This window comes from Cavia porcellus, unplaced genomic scaffold (genome assembly GCF_034190915.1).
Source record: "Cavia porcellus strain 051 isolate PalLab524CR breed Dunkin Hartley unplaced genomic scaffold, mCavPor4.1 scaffold_34, whole genome shotgun sequence".
Taxonomy (NCBI): Eukaryota; Metazoa; Chordata; class Mammalia; order Rodentia; family Caviidae; genus Cavia; species Cavia porcellus.
In genome coordinates, this window is record NW_026947517.1 from 210,924 (window position 1) to 228,238 (window position 17,315).

The 17,315-nt window shown below is 35.3% G+C and overlaps 1 protein-coding gene across 7 annotated transcripts in view; it reads left to right on the forward strand.

Annotated features, from left to right (window-relative positions):
- The window catches only part of LOC134474681 (zinc finger protein 709-like), a 61,082-nt gene that overhangs the window by 8,168 nt on the left and 35,599 nt on the right, over positions 1–17,315 (forward strand). For 3 of the 7 annotated variants that reach the window (XM_063243202.1, XM_063243203.1, XM_063243204.1), the window contains 3 exons: positions 3,508–3,634; positions 3,834–3,894; positions 5,581–17,000. In XM_063243202.1, the coding sequence (XP_063099272.1) occupies positions 3,508–3,634; positions 3,834–3,894; positions 5,581–7,003 (1,611 nt within the window). In that variant the 3' untranslated portion in view covers positions 7,004–17,000. Of the gene's footprint in view, positions 1–3,507; positions 3,635–3,833; positions 3,895–5,580; positions 17,001–17,315 lie in introns of those variants that run through there. The other 4 variants (XM_063243209.1, XM_063243207.1, XM_063243206.1 and 1 more) reach the window with 2 other exon arrangements.

The window sequence follows — 17,315 nt, forward strand, 5'->3', positions numbered from 1 at the left end:
ATCATTTGGGATCCTCTCCTGCAGGGAGGGGTTTCTTTCCCTGTTGATTCTTGACTCAGAAGGTAGGCAGTAGAGCAGGAGTCAATCAGTGATGAAGGGGCAGACTATATGAACTGTCCAATCAGGTGTTCCATTGCTGTCTGTGACTTCTGTCTTTTCTGGTATCTCAGCATGATTTATCTGTTCTGCATACAACAGTGGCAGCAAAATGCTTGCTCGATCTCACTTAGTACTTTTGATGTCCTGTGGCCTGATGGGCAAAGTATCTGAGAGATCCTGGAGCCATGGAATGGTGAAGTTGTGGATGAGAGTCCAGAAATAATGTAGATTGGGTGAAACCAATTACAAGTATTTAGGAGTAGTTCCGGTGTCTGGAGCCCCAGGTATTTAGTTAGCTTCAGCTCCTGATGTCCTCCAGCATTGGCTATGGTTCATTCACTGTCCCTTTTGCCTCTTGCTGTTGGCAAGGGTGATTTGGGGTTCCCAGAACCCTGGCTTCACTATGACAGTAGAAAACTCAAGTATCATCTTTGAAATACACTTCTGGCCTGGTACCTCCACCATCTTAGACATTGGAAGGAGCTTGGGAAGACACTGGCTATGATGCTTTTTGTAGTTTGTAGAGCAGGAATGAGCTAGATCTATGCTCTCTTTCCTCAGAGTAGCAGATCTGGAATGTCTGAGGTTTATTAATGTCTGTAATGCAGGGCCTCATAGCCACAATGGCTCAACTTAAACTTGGGCTTTTTTGTATATATAATGATCTCCTAAATTTATGTTCTCTTATTTCCATCCTCAGGACAGGTAGTGACAAAGTTCCTGAGAATTCAGAGATTTGTAGTAGTTTGCATCATTGGAGAAAGGCTTCCCAAACACCTGGTGAACTCCTGTGTATTATACAGATCAGTGCAAATTATTTCTGAACATACTTAATTATTTAGGTGGCACCACTGCTCACAGACTAGGTTTGTGGGAACAGCCATAGAGTTTTGAAGTCTGAGAAAAATGAAGCAAATATGAAGTTTTATCAAGGCCAGGGTAAAAGTTTGTGAAGGACAAATTCCAGAAAGTGCTACCTGTTAAATTCTCGTCGAAAAATGCTGAAATTTAGGCATTTGCATGGACATATACTTGTGATATCCTTCTGAATGGACAAGAATACAGGTGTCATATCTGAATTAAGAGCTGATTTAGTAGCTTGGTTGTTCATAGACAGTTTAAATATGGAAATGCTCTGCAATGGACTTGTCTAAGTGGTATAAAGGAGGAGCCATAAATAGAAATTTTTCAGTGATATCAAAAGTTAGGCATGAAGGGTTTTCTGCTTAGGATGGAACAGAGGAGTGTGGAAAGGATGTGGAAGTGACTGACAGGATTTAGGAAGCAAATAGCAGGACATACAACAGAGAAGGTCTTTACTGAAAGTCAGGTAGTTCTTGGAGTAAGTATGAAGTTAAAGTTGGGTTCTGATTGCTTCATTGAGGTGATCAACACCAGCTCTGACAACAATCAGTATTCCACATCCCTGTCAACCTATGAATTTTGTGTTTCATACTTGAGATCTAATTTTGATTATCTCTACTTATGCCCCAGTGTCATGAAGTTGAAATTTGAGTATTTTTGTACAAGGATCGTACTCATGATCTATGCTTTCCAGGCAGGTGGTCATGTCAGTAAGCTAAATACACAACTATGAACATGTTTTCTGTGTAGTATGGAAGATATCCACATTGTTTCTCAGAAAGTGTTGAGTATTGTTGGAGTTTTTCTGTATTGTATGGCTATAATTTTTTAAAACAAACCAAAGCTGTTTTATGCAGTGACTTTTTAGATTTCACATTGTTTTTGGGGTGTCTCAGTCAGGGTTTGAATATTTTAGACAGCTCTGTAACTTTAGGATAGCCCCAAGTTCAAGGAAGAACTCCGTCACCAGCCTCCCAAGATATATTTCTTATATCTGAATTGAAAGTGATCACTTGGTGACAGTGAGGTATAATTTACAGCTTGGGCCTGGTTTCATTTTATATACATATTTTTAAAATATAGCTGTTTTCCACTAACATTTAAGTTATTATTTATGTACCATATTTGATGTTATTTATGTTTTGTTCTATGAAACCAAATTCATATTTCAAAATGCTGCTTAACTATATTAAGAACAAAGTACTCACTGTTCTAAATGAGATTTGAAGATATGTCTTCCATAGTCTATCAAAGTGATTGATGAGACTTTTTTTCTTTTTTTTAAATTTTGAAATAGATAAAATATAACAGAACAAGGCAGAATAAGCCCAACTAAGATCATACAGTGAAATTGGTACACAACTTCACAACAGGTTACTGGGATAACAGTAGTAGGTATCACAGTATATTTCATTATCTTTATAATAGTTTTTCTTTCAAACATGTATATCAAAATGAGATGAAATACAGAACATTATAGAACTCATCAAAACAGAATATTGAATAGAGCAGTACCATTAATTAGAATAGAGCCAAACAGTAATAAAAATATTTGCCTTCAAAGATATAGTGGAAGAAAGTCCCCCTTATTTGCTATGGACAACTTCCCAGGAGACGCTCAGATTCCTGGTTCATTTGCTAATGGGGTTGGGTGGGGGGGTAGGGGAGTGATAGGAGTAGAGGGGTAGGGGAAATGGGATATTTGACTCTAGGTGGTGCATCAGTAGGTTCACTATTGCTTAGTAGGGAGACAGGATGGTGTTTGGTTTCACAGAATCCTAAGTTCCAATGTTGCATGTATCTCAGGAGCTGCTGCTGGTTCTCCCCCTGGAAGGACTGCAGTTTGGAGACTGCCACTGCTCACCAGGGAGGGCAGGTGCTTGCCTGGCTTCCCAGTGTCCTAAGTTCCAATATTGCATGGATCTCAGGAGCTGCTGCTGGTTTTCCCCCTGGAAGGGCTGCAGTCTGCCAAACCACCACCACTGACCAGGGAGAGGAATTGCTTGCTTGGCTTCCCAGTCGATTGATGAGATATTTATTTCCCTCTGTGCTTTGTGGTTGCTGGTCCTGCAGGCTTCTCACTGTGAGCTCTGCTTATCAGACAGTGCACAGGGAATCTTGCTGTGACTCAGCACAAGAATCAGTGTTCCTATTTGCCTGTTACATTAGCAGTGAGTTAAAATCTAGCATCAAATTTGCTGTCTTCAAAACTGTGTATATACACAAAATGAATGACAAAGACATGGATTTAATTTGAAGAAATCAGTCTTCATTCAGCTGTTTATTTGGTTTTATTAGTTTAGTTTAGTTTTGTTTTATTGAGAGAAGCTTTCTGTATGTATATCAGCTGGATTTGAACACCCTATGGAGCCTAGAATTGCCCTGACCTCACCGAAACTGTCCTGGCTCAGTCTTTTTAGTGCTGGGATTATAGTTATGCACCACCACACTTTCCTTTTGATTCAAATTTGTAGGAGAGAGTTTAAGATATCCCAAACCTGGGGTCTCAATCTTCCTTTGAGAAATATATGTATGATCCTTTAGGAGGTGGTGATCTTTGAGGATGTGGTCGTGAACTTCAGCAATGAAGAGTGGAGTTTGCTGAGTCCATCCCAAAAGAACCTCTACAGAGATGTGATGGGTGAAACTTTTAGCAACATGATTGCGATAGGTAAGGATGAAATCTTTTTGTCACTCATGCTGTCAGAATATTGTTTGTTGCTCATCAGTGCTGTTTCATTAAAAAGAACATGAAAATAATTTTAAAACTACCTCAGATCTGGACATGTTATATCATATATCTAAACAAAACCTATTAATTTGTATATATTTCTCTAATGAGTCCTGGTATTTCTATGTCTACAATTCAGGAGGACTTGGGGATATCCAGGAAGCTGAAAAAGAATGCAAAATTTACTGGAGATACTTAAGGTAATACACACTCACAAGGAGAAGGAATGTTCCTGAGTAATTAGTGAGTCAGCAGAAAAATGACCACCATTCAATTTAATGTCAATAATATTCTCTGAAGATATATAAGCTAGGGTATGTATAATGAGTGAATTAAATCATGGAAATGTATGACATTGCATATAGATGTATACAAAAGGCATACACTTTGAGTTATGACATTCAGTTTCTGTACCGATATATACATGTTAATGCAACACATTATCTAACAATTTTTTGTAGCAATATATACAAGAGAATGCAACACATTCATTATCTATAAATTGCTAAGATTGCAATAGAATTTGAAATAAAACTGAGTGCTCATGTTTCCAAGCCATGTTCTAGAGAATCAGCCATTCTAATTAAAATTCTTAGTAGGCTGGTGGAATGTTAGTGCACTCATTTTGCATATCAGTATGCAGTTGTCTCTGGAAAATGATCCTCTCATACTTGTCTTGGTTATATTTTTAAAATCTCAAAATACACTTAAATACTGATACATGCTTACTCATTTACAAAGCAGATAAAGTTATAATAGATCAGGCCTTGAAGAAGCTTAGTTATCTATCACTGGATTTGTGAAGAAGGAACATGTTAATAGACTCTCTGTGATTGTGCATTCTTGTAAACCCAGCATACTATGAATCAGATTTTGCAGAATGGCAAATTCAAGTTTAAACTTCAAAGGTTAATGATCAGTGAAAATCTCTTAAAACAGATTTTAAAAAGCTATAGATTTGGGGCTGGGGATTTAGCTCAGCGGCATAAGCGCCTGCCTTGCAAGCAGGCAGTCGTGAGTTCGATCCCTGGTACCGATAAAAACGAAAAAGACAAAAAAAAAAAAAAAAAGCTATAGATTTTATGCTAATACCTGTTGTTCATTTCCAGCCTGGAAAAGAAAAAAAAATGTGTTATATAATGCCAATAAATAATATAGTGTCATTTGCCATAAGAAACAGATGGGCCTTTCACCCATCTGTTGATGAATGAAATAGCTCAGCTATAAAACCTAAATGGTCACAGGGTTTCTTTTAGATAAGAAACCAAAATAAAAATTGCAGAATGAAGTGAAAGAGAATTAATAGAGAAAAGTAAGACTGACCATATGAAAAAGGGAACTACAGGTTAAGGACAGAAATGAGATTGTGATGGGGAAACGTATCAGAATGATCTGTCTGTGATACACATAAGTGCCCATGCCCAAAGAAAAGCTAAATATTCTGCATTTCATAAGGTACCACCTTTTAAGATTTCCAAATGTGTACCAGTCTTTTGGGAATGACTGTTTTCAACATATCTTACAAGGCCATTCTGTTGCTTCAGGGTCAGAACTTCTTAGGCATTAAAAACAGAACTTGACATTAATGCAGTCATTAAACTGAGACCCATTTCACTGTGAATTTTTCTTTTTTTTTTAAAATTTAATGTAAGGAAAAATTAAACAAAACAAAATAAGTAGAAATTATACTACTTTCAAAGTGAAAATGAACAGTAAGAAATCACAAGACGATTACATATGCTGCTCATAGAAATAGTTAATCAAATACAAAAGTGAAACATGAAATAGGGATTCGAAAAGCAAGACTGCAAACAGTTTTGTTCAACTCTCCAACAAAAGCTTAGTAATATGGTTATCAATCCGATATATGATTTTTTTCCTTACAGCAATGACAAGCTAGGGAAATCCTATGGACATACATCTTGGAATCTGTGTAAAGAAGTATTCCTTTGTACTGCAGGAGGTAATGTGAATGTGAAAGAAACAGAAACACACCACAATGTTCAGATCCATGAAAAATATTGCAGTGGAGGGAAACCCTATGTATGCAAGCAATGCGGGAAAGGTTTTACTACACATGGAATTTATAAGAAACATGAAAGAATTCACAGAGGAGAGAGACTATACATATGTAAGGAATGTGGGAAAGCTTTTACAACACATACATATTGTCAAGTACATAAAAGTCTTCACTCCGGAGAAAAACGTTATAAATGTAGGCACTGTGAGAAAGCTTTCGGCACACGTACTTATTGTGTAATCCATGAAAAATTTCACACTGAGCAGAAATTGCATATATGTAAGAAATGTGGGAAAGCTTTTAGAAGCAACATTCATTGTCAAATACATGGAAATCTTCACACTGGAGAGAAACCATATGTATGTAAGCAATGTGGGAAAGGTTTTAACACACAGGGAAATTGTAAGAAGCATGAAAGAATTCACACTGGAGAGAAACCATATGTATGTAAGCAATGTGGGAAAGCTTTTACCCAACATGGACATTGTAAGCAACATGAAAGAATTCACACTGGAGAGAAACCATATGTGTGTGAGCAATGTGGGAAAGCTTTTAACACACGTGCATATTGTAAGTTTCATGAAAGAATTCACACTGGAGAGAAACCTTATGTATGTAAGCAATGTGGGAAAGCTTTTATGACACTAGGACATTGTAAGGAACATGAGAGAATTCACACGGGTGAGAAACCCTATGTATGTAAGCAATGTGGGAAAGCTTTTACCAAACATGGACATTGTAAGGAACATGAAAGAATTCACACTGGAGAGAAACACTATGTATGTCAGCAATGTGGGAAAGCTTTCAACACAAGGGGTGGTTGTAAGAAACATGAAAGAATTCACACTGGAGAGAAACCTTATGTATGTAAGCAATGTGGGAAAGCTTTTAACACACATAGATATTGTAAAGAACATGAAAGAATTCACACTGGAGAGAGACCATATGTATGTAAGCAATGTGGGAAAGCTTTTAACACACGGACAGATTGCAAGAAACATGAAAGAATTCACACTGGAGAGAAACCTTATGTATGTAAGCAATGTGGGAAAGCTTTTAACACAAGGGGAGGTTGTAAGAAACATGAAAGAATTCACACTGGAGAGAAACCATATGTATGTAAGAAATGTGGGAAAGCTTTTAACACACGTACACATTGTAGGATTCATGAAAGAATTCACACTGGAGAGAAACCCTTTGTATGTAAGCAGTGTGGAAAAGGTTTTACCAATTCTGGAAATTGTAAGAAACATGAAAGAATTCACACTGGAGAGAAAACATATGTATAAGCAATGTGGGAAAGTTTTTACCCTACATGGACATTGTAAGCAACATGAAAGTTCACATTCAAGATAAAATCAGTGTATATAAGCATCATGAGAATGATTTGAGCACACATACATATTGCATAATGCATGAAAATCTTCACGCTTGGCAGAAAAATTATATATGTAAGTAATGTGGGAAACGTTTCAGCAGAAATGCTCATTGTCCAATACATGAAAAAATTACACTGTTGAGAAAGCCTGTGTATGTGAAGAATGTGGGAAAGCTTTCACCACACATGGATACTGTAAAATACATCAATGACTTCACACTGGTGAGAAACCCAATGTATATAACAATGTGGTAAAGCTTTTACTGCATACAGTCATTGCAAAACACATGAAAGAATTCAGACTGGGAAGAACCACCGGCTGTGTAAGCAAATGGAGACACTCTCAGCAGCCAGACTGTAAGTGAAATACATGAAAAAACTCACACTAGAGATAAATCTTATGTATTATGGGAATACTCTCAGCACACATGATCATTGTTACATATCTGAAAAAACTCACTGGGTAGAGATCCTATGTGGATTCACAATGTGAGAAATATGGCAATCCATGTGTGTTGTTAAATACATAGAAAAAAGTATCGCTCCTCAGACAGTTTAGATCTAAGTTTACTTTTAAAATCCCAAGGAGACCTGAAGAAATAACCAATACAGAAGTTTGATGTGAATATATATTCATAAATTTTCCAGAAACGACAAATCTGTGGTGGAGCTCTACTAGAGTGCACATGTTGTATGGTTTTCAGTTAACCACTTGTACCTATTTAGATTTTTTAAAATGTCTTGGTGCTTCAACATGACATCTTGTAATTAAACATGGTAAACTGAAATGGGCTTTTAACTTTCAAGTATGGATAGTTTCTATGTACTTAATATCTTGTCTTTAAAATTGAATTTTTATGTTTTTTGGTAAATTGCAATGTTTATTTAAAGAGATAAAACAGAAAAAAGTGTAGAAATAATACAGAATTTCAGAAAATTAAACAATAAGAAATCACTAGTTGATTAGTTACATATTTTCATCTTAGGAGTAGTTGTTCAAGTTACAAAATAAAGCGTACAAAGTGATATTCAAATAATGACACTGCGAAAAGTTCACCTCAATGATCCAACAAAAACTTATTAAAATGCTTATCTGTCCTTCACACTTGTTTTATTTCTTAAAGAGGGTAAGATTAAACATGACAAAACAGAACAGAACAGTTCATAAGAAAACAAGTTAAGGAAACACAGATTTCAAAGCACGTCCACTGGAGATTCACTGTCTATTTTACTGTCTCTAGTTTTCTTCCAAATAGTTGTCCCCATCTAGAATGCATTGCATATATACTGAAGGTCATAGAACTAATCAAATAATTACAGGATGATGTAGGCTTTTTCAGTCTTCAAACTGATTTTGGGGAAGTCGATAATGACTACCACAATGTCTCTCATTCTCTTCAGAGTAGCTGTCTTTATATTTGTGTATGCTGAAATTGAACATCAGAGAATAGACTAATATCACTCTCAACAGTGAATAATAGCATCCTGAGAAGGAGAAAGGTGAGGAATTGCCTAAAAAAAGAAGGCAGAGGGCATTGTTAAAAGTGTATCAGGATTTAAATGTTACCATAGACTTATTGCTCTGATTAGTTTGATTATATTTTGTTCCAGCCTGTCTACTCATATTACATTTGAGGGCACAGAGAGATAACACAAAAAATAGCAGGTTATACCATGGTAACTATCCTTAATTACCTATTAACTTAAACTGAAACCCTGTATTACTTGCATTGTCTTCTATGACTGATCTTCTTTGAAGCTGATTTGTTTGAATGCTATTTGGCCTTGACTGATTTTATTCACATTTGGTATGCTTGCTTGTACCAAGTCCAAGATTAGAGGCAACTACTGTGAAGGTGACAAGATGTAAAATATGTACTTTGGGGAGCAGGGGATTTAGCTCAGTGGCATAAGAACCTGCCTGGCAAATGTGAGGTCGTGAGTTTGATCTCCAGTACCAAAAATAATTTAATAAAAGATATCCATTCCAGGTTTGATTATTTTTTTATTTAAAGAGAAAAAAGAAAGGAAATAAAAAAAACAACGCATTAAAAGTGTATAAATAATACAGAATTTCAAGAAAAGTAATACAGTAAGAAATCACTTGTTAATAGGTTACATATTTTCATCTTAGAAACAGTTGTCCAAATTATTGAATTAAAGCATATAAAGTGGACATTCATACAGTGAGATTGCAGACAGTTCCATTCAATGATCCAACAAAAGCTCAGTAATATCGCTTTCCATCCTACACACTCAAACATGCAGTTATATCCCTTAGACCACCTTCATTTCCTCTCTTTTTTACAATAACAATTACAGTTTTTGTGTTTTTTTACTGCCACAGTTCTAATTACTTTTTTTTAAGAGAATAAAACCTAACATGACTGAAAAAAAAAAGATTCAGTTAGAACAGAAGGATGGGCATAGTACATGATGCAAAAATAGAATATCAGGTGATCAAAAATGGTTATGAGTGTGCCTCTTGCTATTTTTAAAAAGAGTTGCCCATCTCATCAGGTATAATAGAATTGATCAAAACAGTACAGAATAAGACCAATAAAACCTACACTGGAGACCTTACAGTATTTCAAAACAAGATAATAGTCAAACCATAATGGGCATGATAGTAAATCTTATTGCCTTCATAGTGGCTGCCTATACCCTCAAATTTGATGCTATCAAACAATACAGAATTCAGTAAAATCAGACAGAAAAAGATGGGGAGAGCTATAGTGGGGTTCAAATCAGGTTAATAAGAAAACAAAAATGTTACTATAATATATCCTGCTATTTTTTAATTTAGTTTTCCCTTAATTGAAAAAAATTAAGAAAACATAGATTAATTTTTGAAAAAGAGTGGAGATTGAGATAAAAGAGGACATTGTAATAGAACAACACAGGTCAGAACCGAACTATTTAAGCATCATTGTGTTTCACCCCCAAATAATCTAACATGATATTAGTCACCATAGTGCCTCTTTCCTAGAATTATTTGAGTATAACTTCATGTACTGTAGCATCAAGCATCAAGACAGTGTGAAGGCATTCAAGAGAATGAAAGAATTACAGTGTACTTAGAACCAGTTAACAGAAAATGAAAAATGATTTCTATATTATCTCTTTGCCTGTAAAAGTTTTGTTTATACTATCGCATATAGTAAAATATAGAAAGATACAACATGTTAAAACCAGTGGAAACAGATGTACAACAGCTTGATGGGACTTTGAAACAATATGCTATTAAATCAGCAGTAGCTTTTTGATGTGTTGTTTTCTTCAGAATAGCTATTTGTACTATCACTGATACTAAAATCGAGCAACCCAGGTTAAAACCATTGCACTTAATGAGTGAAAACATGGATTCAAACCAATATGATTGGGAATCATAGTTACCACATACTTCTATGTATTCTTATCACTTTTTACACTAGGGAAAATATTCGGTATTTATACATCTGACTTTGATTTATTTCACTTATGAGTATGGTCTCAAGCTGCATCCATTTACTTACATCTCAATGTGATCATTCTTTATAGCTGAGTAGTACTCCATTGTATAAAAATACCACAACTTTTTATCCATTCCTCAGTTGATGGGCACTTAGGTTGTTTCCAAGATCTGGCTATTACAAATTGTGTGGTTATAAACATGGGTGCACATTTATCTCTGTGGTATGATTATTTCAGTTCTTCTGGGAATATGCCTAGAAATGGAATAGGTGGGTCAAAAGGTGCTTCCAGTCCCAGCTTTCTGAATAATCTCCAGACTGACCTTGTCAATGGTTTCACTAGTCTACACTCCCACCAACAGTGCAGGAGAGATCCTTTTACCCCACAGCCTCTCCAGCATTTGTTGTTGGTTTTAATGATCTCAGCCATTCTTTCAGGAATGAGATGAAATCACACGGTGGTTTTAATTTGCATTTCTCTAATGACTATTGATGGTGAACATTTTTTCATGTATTTATTTGCCATTTGTATTTCTTCATCTGAAAATTGTTTATTCATCTCAGATGGCCATTTTTGGATTGGGTCTTTGAATTTTGGGGGTCAGATTTTCTTTTAATTCTTTATATGTTTTAGACAGAAGTCCTTTGTCTGAAGGGCAGTTCACTAAAATGTTTTTCCCAGTTTTGGGTTTTTTTTTTTTTTTTTCACTATGCTGGAGATTTCTTTTGACGTGCAGAAATTTTTTAATGAGGCCATCCCAATTATTGACGCTGGGAAGTATTTCCCATGTGGTTTGAGTTCTGTTCATGAATTCTCTACCTCCTCTTATGCCTTCAAGTTTTTTACCCAATTTGTCTTCCAATAGATTTAGTGTTTCTGTTTTAATATTTAGATCTTTGATCCATTTAGATTTTATTTTAGTACATGGTAATAGGCATGGGTCTTACTTTTAGTTTTGGGTGTAGGGAGGGCCAGTTTTTCACCACTATTTATTACAGAGACTGTCTTCCAGTGAACATGTTTGGCCTCTTTATCAAAGATAAGGTGGTTGTGTATGTTTGTAGTTTTGTTGTATCTTCTAATCCATTCCACTGATCTTTGGCTCAGTTTTGGTTCCAGTACCATGTTGATTTTACTACAGTTGCTTTGTAGTATAACTTCAAGTCAGGGATTGTGATAACTCCTGGCTTGCCTTTGCTACTTTTAACTGTCCTTGCTGTTCTAGGTTTCTTCTCACTCCAGATGAATTTTAGGGGTGATTTCTCAATTTCTATGAGGTATGTTGATGTTTTTTAATCGAGATTGCATTGAATCTGTATAAATTTTTTGTGAAAATGGCCATTTTCACAATATTTATTCTTCCTATCCATGAGCAAAGGATGTCTTTCCATTTTCTGAGATCATCTTCAGTTTCATCTTTCAGGGTGTTATAATTTTCCCTGTATAGGTCTTTTACTTCTTTCATGAGAGTAATTCCTAAATATTTCATTTTTTTGGTTGCTAGTGTTAAGGGTGTGGTCTCTTATTTGTCTCTCTGTAGCTTTGCTGTTAGTGTATAGGAATGTTATTGATTTTTGAGCATTGATTCTGTATCCAGCTACATTACTGAATTTATTATATCTAGGAGTCTTTCAATGGAGCTTCGGGGATCTTCTATATAAAGTGTCATGTCATCTGCAAATACTTATAATTTAATTTCTTCTTTTCCTATCTTTAAGCCTTTTATTTCTCTCTCTTGTCTAATTGCTCTGCCCAGTATTTCCAGTACTATATTAAATTGGAGTGGTGATAAGGGACATCCTTGTATTGTCCCTGATTTTAAAGTAAATATCTTCAATTTTTGTCCATTTAGTATGATACTGACTGTTGATTTGTCATAGGCAGCCTTAATTATATTGAGGTAAAGACCATCTATTCCAATTTTCTGTAAGGTTCTTATCATAAATGAATGTTTGACCTTATCAAAAGCTTTTTCTGCATCTATAGATATGATCATGTGATTCTTACTTTTGGCTCTATTGATATAGTGTATTACATTTATTGATTTACATATATTAAACCATCCCTGCCTGCCTGGGATGATTCCCACTTGGTCGTGGTGTATGATCTTGATGATTTGCTGCATCCTGTTTGCCAATATTTTATTGAAGATTTTTGCATCTGTGTTCATTAGGGAGATTGGTCTGTAGTTCTCTTTTTCAGTTGGGTCCTTCTCTGGTTTTGGTACTAGAGTAATATTTGCTTCTAGGAACAATTTAGGAAGGATTGCTTTCCTTTCAATATCATTGCAGATTTTGAGGATTGTTGGCATTAGGTCTTTTTTTTTTTTATTTCTTGTAGAATTCTGCAGTGAATCCATCTGGGCCGGGGCTCTTCTTTGTAGGTAAATATTTAATTTCATCTTTAATTTCATTAATAGAAATTGGGTTATTCAGTAGTTTTACATCTTCATTACCTAGCTTTGGTACTTCGTATGCTTCCAGGAATCTGTCTATTTCCTCTGTGTTATCAAACCTTTGAGAGTAGAGGTTTTCGAAATAGGTGTTGATGAACTTCTGTATTTCAATAGGGTCTGCAGTAATTTCACCTCTTTCATTCTTTATTGCATGAATTTGAACTTTTTGTTCCCTTTTTAAAATAAGGTTGTTTAGGGGCTTATCAATTTTATTTTTCTTTCAAAGAACCAGCTCTTTGATTCGTTGATTTTTTTGGATTGTTTTTTTAGTTTCTATTGCATTGATTTATGTTCTGATTTTTATAATTTCTTCTCTTCTTTTGGTTTTGTGCTTGACTTGCTCTTCTTTTTCTAGATGTTTGAGGTGTAACATCAGGTTATTTATTTGTATTCATTCTGTTTTCCTAATGTGGGAACTCAGTGCAATAAATTTTCCTCTGAGAACAGCTTTCATTGCATCCCTCAGATTTCAGTAAGTTGCCTTTGTGTTTCCATTTGTTTGTAGGTATTGTTTAATTTCTTCTTTAATTTCCCCTGTGACACACTGATTATGCAAGAGTGTGTTATTCAGGTTCCATGTGTTTGTGGGATTTTTGCAGTATCTTTTATCATTAATTTCTATAGCATGCAAGGGATAATTTTGACACTTTTGCATTTTAAATACATTCTATGAATTAATATATGGTCTATTTTAAAGAATGATCCATGTACTGCTGAGAAGAATGTGTATTCTGTTGTGGTTGGGTGGAATACTCAGTATATGTCTATTAAGTCCATTTGTTCAAAGGTGCGATTCAGTTCTTTTATTTCTTTGTTGATTTTCTGTCTGGTTGATCTGTCCATTGGTATCAATGGTGTGTTAAGGTCTCCTGTTACAATTGTGTTACTGCTAATTTGGTTTTTCATTTCTGTTAGTACTTATTTTATATAACTGGGTGCTCTGGAGTTTGGTGCATATATATTTAAGATAACAATCTGTTCCTCTTGGAGTTTTCCCCTAACCAGTGTGTAGTGACCTTCTATATCCCTTCTGATCATTACTGGCTTTAAGTTTATATTGTCGGCAAATGGAATAGCTACCCCTGCTTTTTTGGGGGTTCCTGTTGCATGAAGTATTGTTTTCTATCCTTTGACTTTTAGTCTGTGAATATCCTTTTGCATTAGATGGTGTTCTTGGAAACAGCATATCATTGGATTTTGTTTCTTGATTTACTCTGTCAGTCTGTTTCTTTTAATTGGTGCATTGAAACCATTTACATTAATGGTTAGAACTGTTGTATATTGGTTTATTGTTGACATGTTATTTTTCTGCTGTTGCAACTTTATCTTTCTGCTCTGTTTAATTGTCTGCTTTGTTAATGGCTTTTTCGTAAATGTATCTAGGCTCTCTCAGTATTCTCTGCAGGGTTGGATTGGTGATCATGAAGTTTTTCAGCTGTTCTTTGTAATGGAAGTATCTTATTTCTCCATCAATTTTGAAGGACAGTTCTGCAGGGTACATCAGGCTAGGTTGGAAATAATTTTCCTTTACAATCTGAAATACTTCACTACATGTTCTTCTTGACTTTATTGTTTGTGCTGAGAAGTCTACTGTGATTCTGATAGGTTTTCCATTATAGGTGATCTGTCTCTTCTCTCTGACAGCTTTTAATATTCTATTCTTTTGTTCAATTTCTGTGATGGTCACTGTTATATGGGTGTAAATTTATTTTGGTTATGGCTATTTGGAGTTCTATATGCTTCATTGACTTTGATATCAGTTTCCAATCTCATGTTTGGGAATTTTTCAGCTATTACTTCTCTAAATATCCTCTTGACATCCTTTATGTTGTCCTTCTTTTTCATTTATCCCTATCAACCTTATGTTGTTCTGTTTTGCATCACCTTGCAGGGGTTGAATAGTTATTTCCTGATTTCTTGTGTTATTTTTAAAAGATCTTTCCTTTCCTGTTCACTGGCTGCAATTTTGTCTTTGAGGTCTGAGATTCTATCTTCACATTCATTGAGGCAGTTTTTACAACTATCAATGGAGTTTTTGATTTCCTGTATATCACTTTGCATCTGCTTTATGCATTCCATTTGTTTCTTATAGAGTTCATCCAGGGATTCTGTCTTTTGTTTAGTTCCTCCAATTTTTTAATTGTGTCTTCTTAGATATGTTCAGAATCTCCTTCATTTCTTTTAATATTTCTTCTTTTACCTACGAGATTATTTCTAGTTTGAATTTCTTTAATGCTTCCCAAAGTTGCTTCTTTATTTCAGTTACTATTATTTCAGGTATTTCAGTTATGTGGAATGTGTTTTCTTCTATGCACATGGCTCCTAGGCTTTTTTGGGATGGGATGGATGTTTGAGATTGCATTTTGGACTTTCGTTCTGTCATTTTGCTGTATTTTCAAGCTTCAAGTGTCATTCCAAGTGAGTGAGCGAGTTCACCCAGACTGGCCCGGGATTCCATGCCTCGGTTGAACTTGCTGTCAAGGTAGGGAGTTACCCCAGACTGGAATTGGAATCTGTACCTCGGCCCCACTCGCTAGTCTGGGCAGGAATCCGCGGGCTGGTCCCCAGGTGAGGAAGTGTTACCCCAGACTGGGAAAGGATTCTGTGCCTTGGCCCAACTCCCTGGTTCTAATTTGCTTGTCCCAAATCACTGGGCCTAGTGGGCAACTATGGGCTGGTCCCCAGGTGAGGAAGGGAGTTCCCCCAGACTGGGATGAGATTCTGTGCCTCAGCCCGACTTGCTGGTCTTGGCAGGAAATCATGGGCTCTACATCAGGTTGGATTATTGACTGCTTTAACATCCTACAATGTCTTCAAAGTTGTGTTTTTATAAAAAATACCTATATAATGTTATGCTTAATTATATAGTTCCTGATGATGTGGACAATTCTACTGAAAATTATAAGAGAAAGCATAGTAAGTACTGTATATCACCTAATATTGTGGTCTTATATGTCTCTTTCATATCTTGATTTTCTAGGAAATTGTTTTGTTGTCTTATTTTGAGCTGTTTTACCCCATAACACAGAAAGGATAGATATACACATAGAGATTCACACATGGGAAGAATTTCTAACCTATTTATTGGAACAAATAACATAATGCATAATGTAATGAACAGATACTCTGAAGAAGAAGTGACACTAAGAAACCCAATGCTAATTCTGTAGCATTATGATATAAAATTGAGCAATACTATTATTCACTGTTCAGAGTGATATTAGTCTAGTCTCTTATTTTTTGGGGGAATTGTAATTTTAACACGGCATTGCTTTAATCTTTTGATGCACATGCTTTATTTTCTCTTTCATAAATGATGATTTTGAAGTTGATGCAATATTTGGCCTTAAGATATACATTTGTAGAGGCTTGGAATATGTGTTTTTGACAAAGTTGTGTTCTTTTCACATAACTTGTACATTAATGAATGTTATGTATTACATGTTGTGACGAGATCAGATACCTGCTGATTTCCTAACATCACTGGGTATCATACCACGTACATTATGTTGCCTGATTTTCTTTTTCAGTGGAGCCAAAATTTGTCATTTACGTAAACCTTTGTTTTTCTAACAATCAGAATTTTACTTGTTATGTTTACATTACATCTTTTTTGGATAGCAAGGTTTCCCCACTCGTACCAAATGTAAACCATACTACTGTGAATTTCTGATTGTGCCATACTGACAGAATCATAACTTGTCTCCAATAGCACAACACAATATATATATCAATATCTCCAGAAATTATAAAACTTGGCATAATTTATGAGTAACCATACTTGGAAATCAATTTTTCTTAATTGTTGAGTTGTTTTGGTTTAAAAGGTTGTTATTGGATGTATCATGCAAAAGCCTTTATTTTATTCCTTGATGCTGTGAAAGCATTATATATTTTGTAATTATTACTGTTTTTTCCTAAAATACTGAAGTAATGGCGTAAAGAGAAACCTAAATTTTGAGCTGTCAACACAGTAAAAAGTAAATTTGCTAAATTAAGATTCAGATTGTGTCCTGTTTTACTGAATTGTGCATTTATACAATGGCATATCACTTTATTTATAAAGACCAGTGCATGATGTTTGTGGTGTGTACTGATTATCTTTAAACACATACACTGTGCCATGAGTCCCAGTTGGTTTCCTGTGGCCTGTGGTTTTCACTTCCATTTTAACATTCATGTAAGGTGTAACGTGTTTAATGCAGTGTTGTTGAATAAAAAATCTGCTTAGGAATTATGTTGTTAAAAACTGTGGTGTCATGAAAACACAAGTGAACATTGCAGTAAATACCCCTAATCCAGTGAAGACACCTTG